At 36.7% G+C, this 19,508-nt stretch overlaps 1 protein-coding gene across 5 annotated transcripts in view; it reads right to left on the reverse strand.

Moving 5' to 3' along the window:
* Positions 1 to 19,508, reverse strand: part of DPYD (dihydropyrimidine dehydrogenase) — a 327,299-nt gene that overhangs the window by 117,438 nt on the left and 190,353 nt on the right. For all 5 annotated transcript variants that reach the window (XM_048943871.1, XM_048943873.1, XM_048943869.1 and 2 more), the window contains exon 14: positions 10,225 to 10,389. In XM_048943871.1, the coding sequence (XP_048799828.1) occupies positions 10,225 to 10,389 (165 nt within the window). The remainder of the gene's footprint in view (positions 1 to 10,224; positions 10,390 to 19,508) is intronic.

A 19,508-nucleotide genomic window follows, 5' to 3' on the forward strand; every position in this document is an offset into this window, starting at 1 on the left:
CTGTGATGGTATAGCTGCATCTACACTAGGGTTCTGCTAGGACAGTAGTTAGATGTGATTTTATTTTTAGTGTTTCTAGCCTACATAAGTACATGAGCAAGACTTTTAAATATAGATCTAGCCTTCATATTTTTCTTCATTAGAGCTCTAGCAGAATGCCTAAAATGCAAACCACATCATAGAAATTAAGTGCAGAATATGGGCTACAGGAACCGCATACACTTATTACTTTTACCAAGTATAAATTTGCTTTATTAGCATTGTAGTATACAGTTTGTAAAAGAGAAAAAAGCAGAATTATCTAAATCATATAAGCTCAGTGCCTCATAAAAGACTAAAATCATATCATAGCCACTAAAAAAGAATGTCGCAGCTGCTGTGCATTTTAGAAGATCAAATTTGGTAATGTAACCCAATTGTCTATGAAAAGTTTGAAACAGAAATGAGGAAGAGTACTAGGGGTGGGGAGAGGTAATTGATTTGCACAGGTAATAGTGCTAGTGGAATTTTGGCACTTTTGAAAAGTTAAGAATTTAATTTTGATATATCACTGATTGCTAATGATCTTAAACCAAATTTTTTTGCCTTTTCTTTCTTTTTTTTTAATGCATGATGCAATTCCATTTTTTGCTGTTTATGGAGGACATTTCTAGAAAGAATGACTGCTCTGTCTTACACACAGATTTCGCAGATCATTTTGTAGCACTTCACTGTGTGCACAGTACCCTACAAACCCAAAAAAGCAGTTGGGCATTTAAGAAGTCTTTTTATTTTCTGTAAATAATAGTCTATACAGAAAAATAAAAGGAAGTTTAAGCCTTAGTGAGATGAATAAAGATATACAACTATTCATGTCATGGTCAGCAGAATTACATTCTAGAATATTTTTTTTTTTATCCTCTTTGCATTTTTACATTTAGTGCATCTCCTTCATTGAGATTTCTGATTAATGACCACTCACATCTCTCTTCAAATAAGGAATTTTTAGCAATGGCAATGGCCAAAAAACAGCTTGAACCAGCCCCAGCTGATGCTGGCCATTAGGGAGTTTGTCTTTTCCAATAATCATGAAGATTGGGTCATTTTCTAGGAGATAGCTGGTGAAGTATTTCAGAAACTGCTTTAATTTTCTCCTAGTTCTTACCCTAAGGCTAAAGTTTTAAAGATGAGCTCACAGTCCTCACAGAATTGTGAAAATTGTTCTTTTCTTTCAGAGATCAATAACTCACTCTCCAAATCAAAAGGATATTCTTAGCATACGTACAAATAGTTCTCCGCCTTACTGTGCTACTTACTATTTGTCAAACCATAGCTGTGAAGGCAAAACAAACAAAATAATTCATGGCTTTATAACGTGCATAGTAAGAAAGTACAGCTCTGCACAAAACTAATTTGACAGGTTTCTCAACAAAGTGGTTGTTTCCAAGTGCAGAACATAAAAGACCTTCTCACATTTCTCCTCAAGGTCCTAATTTGTCACCACCAACATGTACATTTGAATCAGTGATTGTCAGAATCTCTCTGAATTTACTGTGAGGTCATACTTTCATTACAAATTGCAGTCTGCTGAAGAAGGTATGTGCTTTATAGAAATAAAATTCTCTTGAGTTGGTGGTAGGAATCTGTGTTTCCAGTCTTTGCCAGATTAGCAACCATATTCTTAAAAACAAAACACATTTAGAAGGAGATTAATATCGTGGCAGTTGGGACCAATTGATCAGACACATAGTGCATGATCGGTTGAACACACATGAACACACATTATTTCTGGGTACATTTTTAGCAGACTTCCTTGTGTTCCTATACATGAGATCATTGATGGCAACCATCGCCTTCTCTACATATTTTCTTCCAGTAGGTTTTTTTTTTGTCCCTTTGGCATGAGTAGTGCCCTCTAAGAGCAGGTCCCACAGTCACTGGGAAGCGTGCAGAAGCATATCCTGCCACTTCCTTCCACTTCTCCCTTCTGGTTCCAATCCGGCTGCTGAGAAAAATAAATCTGAACTGCAGTCTATTCAAAACATAGAAGTAAAATGAACCAGTACTGTGGCATAGTGAAGGTTTTTTCTTTACTCTCTCTTCCTTTCCTATAAATTCTGTGTTTGATATGCTTTATTTCAATGTTATTGAGCATTAAGCTGAGATTTTCATAGCTCTCTCTGCTATAACTTTAGTATAGCTAGCTTAGAATCAATCACTGTATATATAAATTTAGAACTGTTTTCTTCTACGTGCATCACTACATTTGTCTTCATTTAATTTTATCTGGCAGTTCATTGGCCAATCACTCAGTAATGTAAGATCCTTTGCAATACCCTTATAGTTCAGCTCTTATTGTTTGCCTACAAGACTTACCATTACCAGCAAAGTTTACATTTTTTAAATTCTCTCTCTTTTCCAGACTGTTAATAATTATTTTAAATAGCATAGAACACAATACAGATCCCCAGAGAACTCAACTGCAGCTCTATTCAGTGTGAAAATTAAGTATTCCTTAATATTGTTTTCTGTCTTTAACTAGTCATATTTTCATGTGTATTTCCTTCCTCTGATCTTATAGCAGCTTTCTTTTGAATCTTTCAGTGAGGGACCCTGTCAGATGCTTTTGGAAACCGAAGCTGCCTTCATCAGCAGAATCTCTTTTGATCAAATCACATTTTTTAAGGTATGGCCTACCACAAAAGCTCCTTCCTCACCTTCCCCCTCCCCCCATCCTCCTTTCCCCCTTTTGTTTTTTCCTTTTTAGTAATTCCATTGTTTAGAAGAGCATTTACAAGTTTGCATGCAAGGTCTGAAGATCTCTCCTGGAATAGAAGTGTTAGCTGACCACTTGCCAGTCCTCCACTACTTTTCAAGCCTCAAGCAAATTTGCTACAGATAACAATATTGTAAAAATCAGAAATAAATGCTGATAATAGATAAAAATTTTCCAGTACTATCTCATTTCTTCACTAACACATAAGCGTCAAGAAGAAGTTAAAGTCTACAGAATCATATTTTGTATCTCAGTCCCATGTCTATTAATATTTTGTTCATATGATGTTTGAGAATTTATTATGAACTGTGGAAGTGCCTTTCCCAGAAAGTTTCCTTCCTTATAAGAAAATGTGGTCTCAAAGGCCCAATACATCAACATTTCTGTTGCTAGCTTCTGTTTTTGTTCACGTATTTTTGCAAATAGAAACTGCTGTGCCTACAGAAAAGGACTTCTGGTGTAAACCCAGTGGGTAAACTGAAGTTCTCGATGAATTCCTCCATAGACTGCAAAGAGGAAAATACGTTCTGCAAGTTCATGAGGAGCTGAACAGGTGTCAGGAGAAATGAGGACAGCCTCAGGAGCTGGGAGAGTGAGAACTCCCAAGGAACATGCAGAGGTGTATTTTTCAGCTCTTCTTTACAGCAGCTCTTTTCTCCCCTTTTCTAGGTAGCATTTTTCATTCTCCTTTTTCACTGTGGCGAAGGATGAAGGCAAAAAGGGAAGGTAGTTGTATGCTCCATGCTCTGAGGTCTCTTCTTATGTACCCATCACAGTGGTTACAGGATATTGATAAGTCTTGGCCATTCTTGCACCCCCCCTTTGCTAGGGACAATAGATTTAGTCCCTGGGCAAGGTAGCTAGTAAGAGCACTTCTTTGCAACCTCGTCCTCCCTTTTCAGCTAGGATTTCCTCTGATGTTAAGGGACTAGGCCTGCTGCCAGCTTTCTGTAGTGAAAGGGATCTTTTCCATATGGTGAATTTAACAACTGCTGTGTGGGTTTTTTCACCTCCTACAAAGCATCCATGATGGTTGGCTTTAAGAAATTTAAGCTGCAGCAATAACAACTTCTGCAGTTTTCAGTGTGATTAGTGAACCTGAAAGCAGAGAATCCAGGTAGCTGCTCTGCACTGCTGGGCAGTTTCATGATAAGCAGTTGATGTACAAGGATCTTCTTTTGGGCATTTACACATGGCATTTGCAGTCCTCATTCAGGTCTACAGCACATGGTTGCTGCTGGCACAAGGCGAGGTCCACATGGGAACAGCCCCACCTGCTTGTTTTCCTCTGAGTTTGTAGATACATCTTCCACAGTTAAGCTTGTCAAGGTGTCTGTGACTTTTCAAGCGGATACATGTATGCATCCACTGGAGTATAAAATATGGTTTCCCTGTGTGGAAAGCTATAACTATCTATACCAGCCCAAGAAAGAACAGGTACGTACGGAAAAAAGCCAGCTGATGATTTGACCTTCATTTCTTCCAAACATGACTGCTGAAAACACGGAGAAGGTTCTGCCTTTCACTTTCCCTCACTACAGAAATTACAAACGTTGTTCTGAATTCCAAATATAAATGTTAAAAAAATTAATACAGTACATAACCCAAACCCATCACAGTGACTGCTATGTCAGAATGTACACACTATTTACAGCACACAACATCCCACAGACCTCTAAACACTCACCAAAAGTAAAAGTCATAACAATGCCTGCAATAATATTCAAATTATCCCTAACATGCTTACTGAGAAAGACAGGCTATACCTGTTCTCACAGTAAAAATATGATGCCTATGAATCCTCTATATCTTAAAAAAAAATTTCCAACCTTTTACATTTCAAAGAAGAATTATAGGAAAGATTTTTACAGATACATTGGTCAATTCCTCCCAGTAACCAGATTATAGAAGGTCTACTGTTAGTGCAGACGGAGAGGGTAAAAGTTTACAAATAATACAAATGTTTTTCATTGTACTAGTTGTCTTGTTTCATATCTGCATAGATAAGTATAATGTAATATAACATTACTAAGAACTTCAAGACATTTTTAATCATTTTTTAGACAATGCTGCAAATAAGTCAGTTATCAGCCTGGAATCCAATGATCTGCTCTTCTCACTCACACTCTGGCATGGCTATTCCTGACAGGTGTTCCTAGGACGTTCTGAACAAAATTGTTGAACAAAAATATATCTTTAACAGTTTCAGCCTTGAGAAGCTGCTCTCTGCTGACTAACTGTCAGAAGGACTGTCAGCAACATTCCGCATGCAGCAGAACAAACATTAGGAAGACAAGATGTTTCAGCTTAGTTTTGGGGTCCTAAAGTACTGACTGTTTCTGGCAGAAGAGGTTTCTCAATTCAACACGTCACGACACCAATATCTGAGTTACAGAATCAGTGTCACAGCTGACAATCTGGTATCCTATATAAATTCCTTAGAATCATACAGCAGCTCAAACTCATTCATGCTCAGAAAGGAGATAAAAAATTTACTTCTAGGACATCAGTATACAAATACAGCAATACTGAAAAATACTCAGTACGGCATCTTCCAAGATCCCAGTTCTTCATTTTTCAAATTTCTCAGATATTTTCTGGTTTCTGATGGACTTCTGTCAGCCCTGTGGTGAATGACATTTCCCAAGCAATCTATTTTTCTTCTTTAAATATCATTCCAAAGGCCTTTATCAGCAGTGCTGTAACCTCCCCTGCCTGCGCTCAGACACAAACAATCTATGTATTGAAATTTTTTAAATGAATTTGTTTACTTGTGGGTACCAATTATGGGTTTGGGAAGGTGCTGAAAGACTCTGGTAGTTGTGCCCACCACCATCACCACAATAATTGGTAGATAAGTGTTTCACCACTTTCAGACATTTGTCTCCTCAAGTTTTTCTCCCCAGTGCAAATGCTGAAGAGGCTCCAGGGTGATATGAAGCCCTAAAATCTTTGACTAGCTACAAGGTATTGTAAATACACAGACCTGCTTACGGGAGTGGAAGAATAGACATCTGTGTAAGTAGCTGATTAACCAACTCAAACGAGCAGGCTTAGCTATGATAAGCAAAAGTTTTGGATGAGGGCCAGTTTGTAGGCTTTTTCTGAAGAAAAAAGTGCTACCGGCAATATACCCGATTCCTCTGCAATCACCAAAAATGATTCTCCAGACTTTCAATTCCACTGTGCATACAGCTCCTGGTTTTACTGGCACATATAGATTTATTGCCATGACAAGTATTCACAGTTCCCAGCCCAGATAACAACTATGTTGTAACTGATGTCAGATAAGTGAATATTAAATATCAGCAATAAGTTCTCTTGCAAGGTTCTGTAGTCCTTTCTCAGCCAGTTTCTACTGATTATTATAGCTTGCACACTTGCATAAGTGATATTTTGCCCTTCATATTCTTCGTTCCTGATCACAAGGTGAAGTCTACTTGCCCAAATTCATATTTCTTAAGTCTCCTGTTTCTTGAATATATGATAAAATACCATTTTGTCTGGAAAGTACACCAATACAGTGTACAGTCAAGTAACTCCTCAATAAATAGAATATGAAAGCTAGACATATTACGACATCAGTGTTAGATCTCTTGTCCAGCTATCTAAAGCACTTCAAATGTCACATGTCCAAGCAAACAAATCCTCAGGGAGCATCCACGCAACAAAAACTTTAGGGAAAAAATTACCCATTCTTGCCCTTTCCTAAATCCTATTCCTGAGCAGAATATCCCCCTGTTTACTTTCGGTCAGCTGTCCCTGCTGTGTATCTCCAGGGTCATCTTGCCTGTTTGCTGTAGGGCAAAGGAAGAAAACAGGAAGGCCCTGACACTGAGCAAGCACCGCTCAGCATGAGTTGAAACACTTATGAGTTACCAACAGTATTTTGGTCACAAATCTACAATACAGTGCCACACTGCCTGCCATGAAGAAAGGTAGTTCCATGCAAACCAGGCCTGGTACATCAACGAAAGAGGAACTCTTCACCAGGAAGGGAGAAAGAATGGGTCTTTTGTGGGCTATGTCTGCTTGAGTCTTTGAAAAATCTCATATGGCCATTTCAAAAAACTCAAAGTAGACCTTAGGGGAAGTCTTCCTTGTGCTCATTATGTTGAGGCAATATTTGTATTACATGGTGGCAGCTTTTATTGATCTTGCCCCAAGTAATCCCCCTACAGCAGGGAGGAGTGAGAACAGGCTACCTGACTACTTGAGGTTGCAGAAGACATTTATCTCAAACAAGCGCTAATTAGTATTCAATCAGAAAAGTTTGATTATCAGTATTTTTCCTTCACTTTTTTTCTTGAGCTTCAGATTAATATACCATGTGACAAATAACTTGCTACCTTTTGGGAGGGAGATGCAAAATTTACCAATAAGGGATCAGCTTTCCACTAATTCAGAAGGAATATTTTCCTATTATATTCAGGACTGTGAAGTTAGTAACATCACTGTTCTGAGTTTTCTCAGTGCCAAGTTCTCAGCCTCTAGCACTAAATTAAAAAAAAATCAATTTTAATCTGATTATTAATTTCAGAGAATGATAAATCCTATAGTGTCAGATACTCTATGTGGTTCTCAAAATAGAGAAAAATAGAAATATTTCATAGACACATCAAAAAACTCAGTTAACCATGTAAGGAAGATGCTTGGATACAACAAAGGCAGGCCAATATACATAAGCAAACACAATATCTGGGAAAGAAAAAAGAGATGACAAACAGAAAAAGACCTATTTTCTTTTCACTTTCACAGCTCTCTGACTGAAAGGATGTTTTCTGGGCATACAGGAGATCAGTGGACACTTTTTCATGCTACCTACTTTGAAAATTTAACTATAAACAATGACGAATAAAACCATATGTTTTAAGTGGTATCAAACAAGTTGCTAAAGTCATAGCTCAATGAGAGGACTGAAGTAACAGAGGGAAAACAATCCCATCTCTAACTGCAAATCTTAAACAGAGAAGCATCTAATGTATTATAAAGTATATACGTTTATTGGGCCTGTGCTGCGAGTAACATCTAATTACTTAGTTTCTGTTGTTATGGTTTTCTGGAAAAAGAAGCAACAGTAATAGTGATATTGAATTAACTTTAGGGGGAAAAGAAAAAAAAAGAAAAGTTGAAACAGCAAAGATTTTGATGATATTTCAAAAAGAAGCCTTCAAAATCCAGGTCATTTTTCCTTCTTTCTCCACTGCTTTGACCGTTAAAATATTTAATTAACACCCCAGTAGTATACAAGCAACTTTTTGCTGTGGACAGCTTTTGCTCAGATCCACTCAAGTTCAGGGTCAAAGAAGAGAATACTGGGAAAGGCTGCAGACAGAGGGGACTCAAGAAGGAATCAGGCCGCCTGCCAAAGGATAGCAGACAGCATGCTTGTACAATCGGGGTGCTAATTCCTGATCTATAGAGGCAAGAAGTCACAGCTACCTGATATTTTCCATCGAGTTCTGCCAGGTGGTTCTCTTTTGCAAAATCCCTTGCAAATTTTACTTTAAATTCTAGGCCTTATTAGGGGAACTGAGTAGATTCTTTTGCATTACAGATTGCTTCTTCCTAAAGGCACGTAATATGATGCTGTTGCAACACTGGCTCCCAATGAGGTAACTATTTTGCTTATATCTTTCTAACTTGTACAGAAAATTCGACTTTAAATTGCTTGCATTACAGAGCAGAAATGATCAAAATGAAATTTTGATTCATCTTCAATATTTACTGTAGCAAGGTAAGTTTCTTTAGTTACTAGTGTCCTCATCTGCACTTAGCTTTTACCTGAGTCGAAAGTGTCATTCTCTGTTTGTTAATCAAGCTCACCCAGGCAGAAACTTCTTTTAGTTTTAATAAAATTAAAAAAAATAAAAAAATAAAACAACCCAAATTACATCAAGTTTAAAAAGCCTTTTTAGAGGAGAGAACAGGATTTAGAATAATAATAATAATAACTGCAAGCTCTAATTATTCAGAGTATTTCAAAATAAGCACCAAGAGATTTCTACTCAGCAAACAAAAATCTGTTTAAAGTTAGCAACAAATTTACCATTACAGTTATGGCAGTTCTTAGTTGAGTTCATTGGCACATTTTAACAATCTCCATGAGGAAAGGCACCAAGGTGCAGTGCTGGGTGTTGTGTTCCCTGCCCACACTGCAATATCAGCCCCACGAAACCCACAGCAGCAGCCACAGCAAACGGGAACTTAATGCACAATAATCCACATCCAAAGGGAAGATCAAAAGATGCCCACCCCAGGAACTACGGAAGAGTGGAACTTCTTCACATCACACATGCAGAGCTAGGTCTTCTAAAATTAGGATTTCCTTTTGAAATGGTTGCTAGCGCTTTCACTCACGGAAGAGAAGAATTTAGTGAAAAGCACAAAGTTCCATGAGAGAATTTTGGTGAAGAGTGCAATAGGAGACCATTCCCACAGCAGTCTGCCCACCTGCAATATCCGGGACTTAGACAAAGGGTGTTAAAGTCAGAGAATTACAGCATTATCCTTTGGTTCACACTTTCACTATCACAAAGCCCAGCCATGGTAAATAAAGTGATGCGAACCTGAGCAAAGCAGCACACAGCCCACGTATAATGAAGTAGGACATACTATACATGCAGAGTTTAACCTCTACTGTCAATAAAATGTGTTTAAGCACTCTTATTTCAACTTCAGGAAGAAGAGAAAAATCTGACTACTTATATGCCATGATGTACTCAGGAATGTTCTCTTATTTTGTTCGTAGCTGAACCACAGAGGTAATAATTTAAAGACAGAAGAGACCCAGGCTGTGGGATTTCAAGCTTTACCATTTGAGATGATGACTGAGGTGAATTTTACTTTCCACCTTGCTGTTCTTATTCAGTAGAACTGGAGCTAGCTGGCATCACTGCTCACAACTTTCATTATTACCTTCTAGACAGATATTCCCCATAGCCAAGAAGGCTCTAAAAAACCTCTCTCCCTGTAGCAAAGTTAACTTCAAGTCAGTGTTGTTTCTTTCCTCCTAAAGCAGGCAATTACTTATCTTTCATATTTGGATTAACAATGAAAAGAATAAAGACTGCTTTCACAATCAAATTCAATTCACAATGAAAATGAATACTATAGGTTTCATCTTTAAATATGATCTTAAATACAAACTTATTCACAGAAGCGCTTGATAAGCATCCATACTGGGATCAGCTCCTTCCTTATTACATACCTGAACATAAACATCAGCCTAACTGAAAGCAATTGTCCTCTGTTTGTGGAAAAAAGATTTCACAGCATTTGCTGTCATAAAAATTATTTGGATGAGCTTTTTTGTTTTGTTTTATTTTGTTTGTTTTGTTTGTTTATTTTTTAATAACAATCATCAGTAGAGAAGTTGGCATTCTGTTTACTAAACATTAAATAGATGAGCTTTTACAGATCCACAAATGGGGGCTTTTAAATATACTTCACGATTGAGTGGTACTTACTTGTTCTGGAAAGTCACTCTTCAGTTCAGTAATACTTTTACACCAATATGCTGCTGTTTTCTCACTGATCAGTTCAATGTTTAGAAAAGAGCCTTGGCCTGGGCCATAGATGGGACCCGAAGTAACTCCACGCACAATCCTCGGAGAAACGTTGGTCACAATATCCTGGAAAACAGTGAGGCCTGATGAGAAGTCAGAGTCACAGGTCCGGTCCTCAGCAAACCCATACATCAGACTTCACATACAAAGTGATACGATTAAAAGAGATCAAAATTACAAAATTGAAGCAGAAGTGGTTCAAATTAAGATCAATGCTGCAATCTACAATATTTCTGAAGGTAAACATGAGGTTAGCAAACAATTTTGAAATATACAGTAAACACGCAAAATGTTGACTTGTTTAGTAGGCTTAATTAAGCTACAGTGTCACCATATCTATATTTACAAAGGACTGTAAATTCGGATATTACTTAAACCTAAAGAGAAACATATATGGTAAAACATTCTTTTTGCCAATTTCCAATTAAAAAATAATTTTGACTAAAGGTCATTTATTTACAAATGTATTGGAATTATTTGTTTAAGTATCCCTCCTCACCATCTTGTCATTTTTAGTGAGATAACATGAACCTCCATTAGTATATAGCAATTAAGGTCAATTTACATATTTTAATTAAGAACCATCCCATATAAAACAATTAGGGTAATAGGCATACTAACTGGATTTCATAACATTTGGACGTTTTTCCAACTAGATAGACAGGAAACCTTAATTAGCATTAATTAGCACTGATCTGCATATGTTTGATAAGGCATACCCTTGCCACAAAAGATTATTTATTCCTAAATCTGCCAAATGCTACAGTTACAGAGGATAAAGGGACTTTTCTTCACACTGTATGTAAATTTGGGATAATCTTCATTTGTTTATAAAGTTGAATTACTTATTATACAGTAAATATGCATTAATATTTTACAGTGATAGTTAATTACATGTCCATTTACATATGTAGAAATCATTCAAAGTAATCTCCCTAGTTCATCTAATTTTATGGCCTAAAAAAAAATCTGAAACCTGGGCATTTTTCAATCAGCAGCTCCCACTGCCTCCGCACCGCCTCAGTCTCACAGGACCCCTCTGCTGTGCCCTGCACCACTTTGTTATCTTTCCCGACCAAGCTGCTTCTGCTTCCAAAAATCCTTCTTGGCTTTGAAATCCAAACATTACCACCTGGCTCTTTTGTCTTGGTTCCTCCCGAGAGGAATGGGCTGTCCTTTTTCAAGATCCCATTACTCATTTGCCTCTCCTAGCTCAGAGTGAGCAGGATGGAGAGAGTTTGTAATGACTGACACGCTGGCACATCTCCTGGCTCTTGTTAGCACATGACAGCCCCAGACACAAGGAGACTCACAGTTCAAGGAAACAAAATGGAATTTATAACTTATGTGATGATTCAAGGAATCTGTCTATGTACATACAGAATGAAATCACACAAGTGACAGAAAATTGCCTCTTTGAGATAAGTGTGAAATACCCATACAAAACTTGCCTTATAGTTGTCTTCAGTCTCCTGCCACAGCTATGAGAGCTAAGCAGGAAGATAAGCAGGCGAGGCATCTAACTAAGTTTGTTTTGCTAAGGCCATGTTAGATGGACACTCCTGGTGGTGGGCCAATTGTTAGGGTTTGTCCCCAAAACAGCGGGCAAGGAAGATGCAGTAACCACTGTGCTCCAGCTCACCAGAATTGGAACATGGAGTCTTTGGTTGTTCTGTTTGAATTCTGATTTTCTCTGTTTGTAGAAATGGGGTGAACAAATGCTGGTGCTCATCATTGCTCTTTTGAAACTTCAGGAAAAAGCAGAATTTTTCCCCAGTTATGCACACAATCCTTTCACTCTTGATACGTGAATAGAAGCTACCACAGAACTGATGCAAGAAACTTGAAAGAAAACACTCTGGCATATGAACCTACAAACTTTTTTGACTTTAAGAAGAGCAGGCTGCTGAAGAGATGACCCCACTGATAAATTGGTCTGGACACAGGTAACAGTATATGTCTGCATATAGAAATAGCAGAATGTCCTCAAACTCCAAAATGAAGCAAATACTTCTTACCTACCTATGAGAACAGAAGCAATAAACAATCGATTGGAAACATGGCACAAAGCTTTCATGTACCATGAAGTCTGAGGATAAAAAACTTTTAATGAAGTGCTACTGTGGGAGGACAAATCTTATCTCTGACCACACAAAAATATGAAGCTGCAGGAAAAAAAAGACTAAAAAATTAATTGGTATTGGCAAAAGTAAACAGAACAGTCCATAGAAAATTCATTCATTTCTTGGGGAAATGTTGCAAATTAATGTAGATTACAGGATTAGGAAAATTCCACACTAGACACTAACAAAAGAAATTACTGTTGGAAAGTTAATGCAAACCAGGAGGAAACAGAGAGAACAAATGGAATCAAGGGCCAAACTGTGACTCATGAATATTTCAGTTACTGATTTTTTTCTTTTGCTTCAGAAGTTCTTTCTCTTCCCCAGTAGAGCACACTAACAACTGTACCAATTCCTCAAATATTTCTAGCTCAGGAGATCAGCAAAGCCATTATGTCAACCAGATCAAAGTGCCAACATCCTTCTGATTCAGTGTCCCCTTTTCTGCTTGAGAACAATTCTCCTATTCTGATGACTTTAGATTGTGTTAATTTGCATTATACATATATTTTTGTTCCTGTTGGTTAATTAAAACACTAATAATAATCTGAGGCTTTTGTCTTAATAATCCTTGAATTCTACAATTGGATCCTTGAATTACAAACTACTTCAGTCTTAATCTGTAAGTTTTGAGACAGGATCTTTTAGATAAACCCCAAACACATCTATTTTCTGTAAGCTACATTTAAATGAAAGTGGAAATCAAGATAGAAGCCTGCATCTTACTATTCCCTCTAAAACTTGTTCTTTTTCACATTTTGTACATATTTATAGTTGATGATTGCCACAGATTTTTGTATTGTCAAGACATAACCATGCTGTTTAAGCATGAACAGACCTTTATGTTTGGGCAGCAGTGACATCCTGAGTTTTAAGGGATACAGTGGGATGCCAGGCATAGCGTTAGATCAAGCGATACACACATTTATTGTGCGTTTCTGCTAAAGTGATCAGTAGAGAAATAATTCACATTGTGAATATTAACATTGGCATCCGTAGGCGTGAAAGTTAATGACCCATAGAAATGAATCAAGCCATTCACTCCTCTCTCAGAGTTATTGTTTTGGGGGAATAAAAAAGACAGCTCTTCATTAGCAGGGTTCACACTTTTTTTCCACAATCATCTCTGATAGGAATTAAAAATAAAAGAGTTTGGAGAAAAATGTTGCTTGAAGAGATGAGTTACCATGGAATATAAAATAAACACAGTCTCCCAAAAGGTATATCATAGCCTCATGCCAACACAATTAACATAGGTATATTAGGCAAATATAAGAACCACAAGTGTAAAGCTATATTGTTTTTCATATCAAAGCTCTAATATGTTTCTATTAATTTGCAGATCTTGAAGCATTCTTTGCATCCATTTTTTCCCAAAATATCGTAGCTACTTGTATTTTAACAAACACTCGATATAATAATAAAGTAGCTTTAGAGGGCACATGTATTTGTGACATGGAAAGAAAACTAGAAATGGTATCTTAAATTGATACATTAACCAGTTGTGCAAATATTCAGTCCTGAAGTAGGCATGATCAGCAGTACAAAGATCTGCAGTATAATGAAGGTTCCTGGTAAGATTTAGGGATGTTATAAATGCATTGAAAGACATCATACCAAGTGTTAACTTTTTTTTCACCCTGGAAGGCTTCTGAGACACAGAAGATTTTGCCTCACAGTGTTGGCCTTCAAAGTCACTGAAAGTCACAAAACAGTTCAAGTATTTTTCAACTTTAACTTATTAAAGCAGATAGGATTTAGTGACCTTTACCAGTTTCTTTTCATTAATATCAGTAAAAAGATTTAATACAATGACTAGATTACTACCTTTTACAAAGTTAATTTGACCTTTCTTTCTTCCAGTGAGCAAGGACATTATGCTTGCCAAATGAAGTATCTGTCTGTACAGTCCTGGGGCTGCAACTCACTTAATGTCAATATCAGCCAGGATGCAGCCACACTGTCCTCATCATGATCTAAATAAATACCTTGTTAAGAAAATTGCAGTTGAGTATCTTAATAAAGCATACTTCAGGTTAGTAGACAGTAAGCTGGGTTATGAATAAAAGCCCATTTGTAAATTTCTGCTTTGTTATATTCAACACACAACCTTCACTGTTCAAACAACAAAACACATTATATGAAAAATGCAGGTATTTAAGCAAATTCGAGTGGACTCCTTTTCCCCACATAATCAAAGAACTATTGAAAGAGCTGCACAGATTTCAAAACACAGTACAAGTAAAACACTTTTAAAGTTCATTTGCTAAATGCTCTTATCAGTCCCTCAACATCAAGTTTTAGTTTTCTCTATAGTTTGCACTAATTACAGTAGAACTCAATGTACAATTTCACAAATGTAAAAATAAGGAGGAGATGGAGAGATGCCCTTTTCTGCCTAATATCACAGTCGTTACAGCATTCTGGAAATCTGGCTCACTACTGTTTGAACACCCTCACAGATATGAATGGCATCACATACTTATGTCCTCATAATTCCCTGCCAACACTCATTCGAGGTCTTGTGATGATTTGCCTCTTCTGTGACTCAGCTGTCTAGCCAGACTGTGTCTAGTATCACCCCTTCTGGAGTTTTAACCATCTACAAAAAGGCAAGTGAAACCTGAAGCAACAATACTACTTCACACAGCACTGTTCTTATACATCCTCTATGAGTTGTTTGCTTTCTCTCCCACATCAGAGCTGTGAGGCATGTGATATTTCCATAGGGTTGCTTTTCTGAGGCTCAGGTTAGGGACTTGCTCTCTTGAATTTCTCCATAGCATTCTTTCAGCTGAGCCTGTCTGCTCGTTTTAGCAGAAAGCTCAATCCACTGCAAGCACCTTCACAAACAAATTCCATCCATTCTATCAGGTACAAACATTCAGATTAATGGAGCTCATTAACTTCAACACAGACCTTACCTGATTCTGCTGGATTTTTATGATGTATTGCCAGACTGGTTCACAGAGCAGGGCAGGTAGATTCACTTATGACTACTTCCCAAGGAAGTTAGGCATGGCAGATGGCACCTCGCCACGCACAAACCATCGTGCTGTTTTGTTCTCCAGGTTATGTTGCACACACAGTGCCACCTGTTGATTTTCTAATGTTTGTATGAATTATTTTAGTTTACTTTGGACACGGAATTAGACAGAGTTTATGTTATCCAAACAAGTAAAAAACCTCAGCAAAGTCGCTTCCGCACTCTCTCCTCCTCTTCCCCTCAGAGAACATATAAAAAACAAACAAAACAGAAACTACCTTAACAGAAAAACTTATCTCAGAACATCCCACCATGCAGAAACTTCTCTAATCTCTCCACTGCCATCTATAAGCAATTTAGTGCTCTACAAATGCCTCCTTTTTTTTTTTCATCACATTTGTGAGTGAAGTCTAAACTTAGCCTGCTCTTTCCTCTTCACTGCTTTGCTTCTCTTCATGATAGAATGATGTAAAATAATTATTTTTTAAGTTCTTCAGTGAAAATAAGAACTGTATTAAAATCTATTATTTCCTCAGCCTTCCATGATTGTTCACATTGGTGATTTAAAGCATGAGAGTGCTGATCTCTCCACTAATATAGAAAAAGATCTTGAAAAAGAGACACGCTTTAATTTAGCAATTACACTTCTTCATATTTTACTTATAAGATCAATATGCTATGGAGGGAAAAGAATACTTCAATATATTCCTATTTGCCTTTTGATGGATGTTTGTCATGTGCTTGCAACATAGGGTTAATCTGATTTGCCATTTGTTGATGCTGGCGTTTTTTCCCTAACAATGAAAGCATGCAAATACCAAAAGTCTGAAGTAGAAACAATGCTTCTAAATTTTCCTTAATATTACACTCTATTTCTATACTGAATAATCAGTTACGCAAATAATGAACAGAAAAAAAAAAAAAAAAGAGCATGACTTCATCATAAATGTTTTTAAAACATTAAACTATGCCATTTGTGTTTATTAAACCAATTTAACATTAGAGCTCCAGCAAGTAAGCTAGCTTTAGAAATCAATAAGTTAGCAAAGAAGACTGGAGCCCCATAAGGGAAAAAGTAATGCATCAGGATTTTGCAACAGAACTGCTGAAGCACTTACACTGTGTGAAAGACAAATGACAGCTGCTTAGAGGTTTCGTTACCATGCATTTGACATTTTTTATACTGTCTCATTAGTGCTTTAAGATATAAATGTAAGAATTCATGAGAAACTTCACAATTTACAGATGTCTAACTTAATTTCAACCTAAGCTTTTGCCTGCTCAGCACACCGCCTTTCTTAGCAATGCATTTCAGACAGCACGCCATCACTACTGATAACTTATGATTAAGAAAGCAAAAACCCAACTTCTTTGGATAATCTAAACAGACCAGAGTATAAGGGAAGAGTTTACTCTTTTTGCCTTAGAACAATCTCAAGCCAATGCCATCCCCATTCTAAGTTAAGTAAGAATCATCTGCTGCCCTGTCTTAAAACAGCAGCAGTCTCCCAGTGCTTCTTTAATTCATACATGACAGTTTGGCTGGACTTCTTAATTTTATAGCCCAGAGTCCCAAAAAGTGATAAATCAGGTTAAAGTGCAAAACAAAACAATTTAAATTATGATGAAAAGTTTTTTAAAAAAGAAAACAAAAAACAAAACCCAACAGCCACACATAACCTAAAGCAAACAAACCAAACACGGAACAGTAACTTGAGCATTTATGCCAAAGGTACTCCAGCTGAGTTATTTTACATGAAAATGTTGTTTTGAATCTTTCTATACAATTACATTTTCTTGGGTAGTTGTACAAAAAAAAAACTTTTTATAATGCATATTTGTTTCACTTTAAAATTAGTATTTAACTAATATTTAAAATAAAGTTTAATACATTTCTTATTTTTGACATATTTGTTCTTCTTTTTAGACAAGAGAATGCAGAAACATTTGTACTGTAACTACAAAAGATCATTTTTAAACTGTATTACATCCTACAGTACTTTGCCTTGAAAAACAATGTGTAGATATAGCATTCAATGGAATACAAAAAAAGCAATCTTTATCACAAGGTTAAAATTAGTCTTTGAACAAAAGATGCTTTCAAAGCAAACCCAAATTCTCATCAGCTTTATAGCAGTTTCTTTGGGAGAGACAGAGAAACGAGGGAAGAAGAGAAGAGAAAGAAAAAAAAAAACCTGAAGGACATCTGAAAAAATTTCTTGCTAATGTGTGCACACACTTTATCAGTTTCCTGATAACGGTATAAGCAGTAAGACATGATTAAATTTCTGCTGTCAAAATGCACTGTGGTCAAAACTTTAGCTGCGGAAAAGATCTGCAGCTCATGAGTGAGAGTTCTATCTGTATTCACTTTCTTTTGAAACTGTTTCTTTTCGGTGTCTAAATCAGCTCATATCTTTTTTGATTAATGATAAAAATTACTCTAAAACCCATTTTTTTCCTTGGTGCAAGTGTTTGGTATTTTTTTGAAGGCTTTTGTTTTACTTTATTTAAGCAGTTCTTCCACAGCATAGAATTTTATTCTGGGCTGTGCTCTGCACTTCCATGAAATACAGTCACTGACAAGAAGTCAGCAGCAGATGGTCAATGCTGCTTTTGTAATTGAAGAACAAAACTCAAGAAAGCAAAAAAGTATCACATTTGGAACTATTTGAAGTAACCACAGGAATCTCTCTGCAATATGGAATATTGTACTATAAGGATTGTACTGGGATCTACTAAGAAACAAGATATTTGAGAAATCATTTGTTCAGACTCTGTGAGAATTGAACCTACTCATAAGCAACTCATAAATCCCATTCAAAATCAGCTGAGAAATCTGGAGGCTGGACCACCAAATATTTCTGGAAAAGAAAATTTACTATATAAATTTATATATAAATTTACTATACCTAATCAATGTTGTATGGCCAGTCCTGCATTTCAGCATAGATCTCATTTAGAATTAATGAGAAAAGAGCTCAGTGCTATAGAAGCAATTGTTAGCTGCCTTCATAGCCGAGTAACCAAGTCAAATGGGTGGAACTCAGGAGAGCTGGCAAAGTTAGCTTAAGGCAGAGCTATTATTTTAGCACCCATGCTGGCATTTGCTGACCAGGAACATGCTAAAATGTTGATCTGAAGCAGCCACACAGCTGTAACTTTCCTGTTTGCTCACTTTGTCCCAACCAATCAGAGACATGAATGCAAAGGTTGAGGTTGAAGAAGTGTTTTCGCCACTTGCTGCCTGCCTGAGGTCTTTTCTGGAGACCATATTCTCTACCCCGCATTGTATAACTTGACGTCACCGTTCACTTACAATTACCTTCCCTCAGAAAACTTCTCTAACTCTTTCAGACTTGGAAGACGACATTCTTACGTTACTGTAATCATTCCCCCAGAGATTAAAAAAGAAAAAATAAATCCATGAAATGCCTTCTTTTTTTGGCGCCGCCAAGTAACCAGAGTTTAAATTTTATCTAACTCAGTTGTTTGCGAACCATTCTCATTAACATCGATGTCATCCAGATGGCAAAAGTAGAAGTATAAGCCTTTGCAAATCCATTTCCAACAGCGAGATTCTTGAGACTATCTACAATAAAACAAAATGCTATATAACAGCAGCACAGATAATCCCTGAAATACTAGGATAGCATAACTTGAAACTATGTAAAAACTCAGTTTACTCTCCTGCAAGTTATATATTTGCTGCCAACAGGCTATTATTTGTATAGCTTGCATGAAACACCTAACAAGCTTTATCTGTATCTGTAACTCACTTTTGTTCTTTAAAATAATGATGAAGTATTTCTGGAAAATAACCCAGAGAAAATGCTTAAAAGCGATCAAATGGATTCTATTCTTCAACTGCAAGCAAAGCAAAGCATTGCAATACTAATTTGAAGGGAAATTAATGGAGTAAAATGGGAACACAAGTATCTGCATAGACTTCATCTTTTGATCTGTATCCTTCCATGAAAATTACGAAGCTTCCAAGGCCCTGTGAGCAAATTTTGAAATTTAATGCATATTAATTAAAATATGTAGTAGTTTATGATGCTTATGATGCTTAACTT

This window comes from Lagopus muta, chromosome 5 (genome assembly GCF_023343835.1).
Source record: "Lagopus muta isolate bLagMut1 chromosome 5, bLagMut1 primary, whole genome shotgun sequence".
Taxonomy (NCBI): Eukaryota; Metazoa; Chordata; class Aves; order Galliformes; family Phasianidae; genus Lagopus; species Lagopus muta.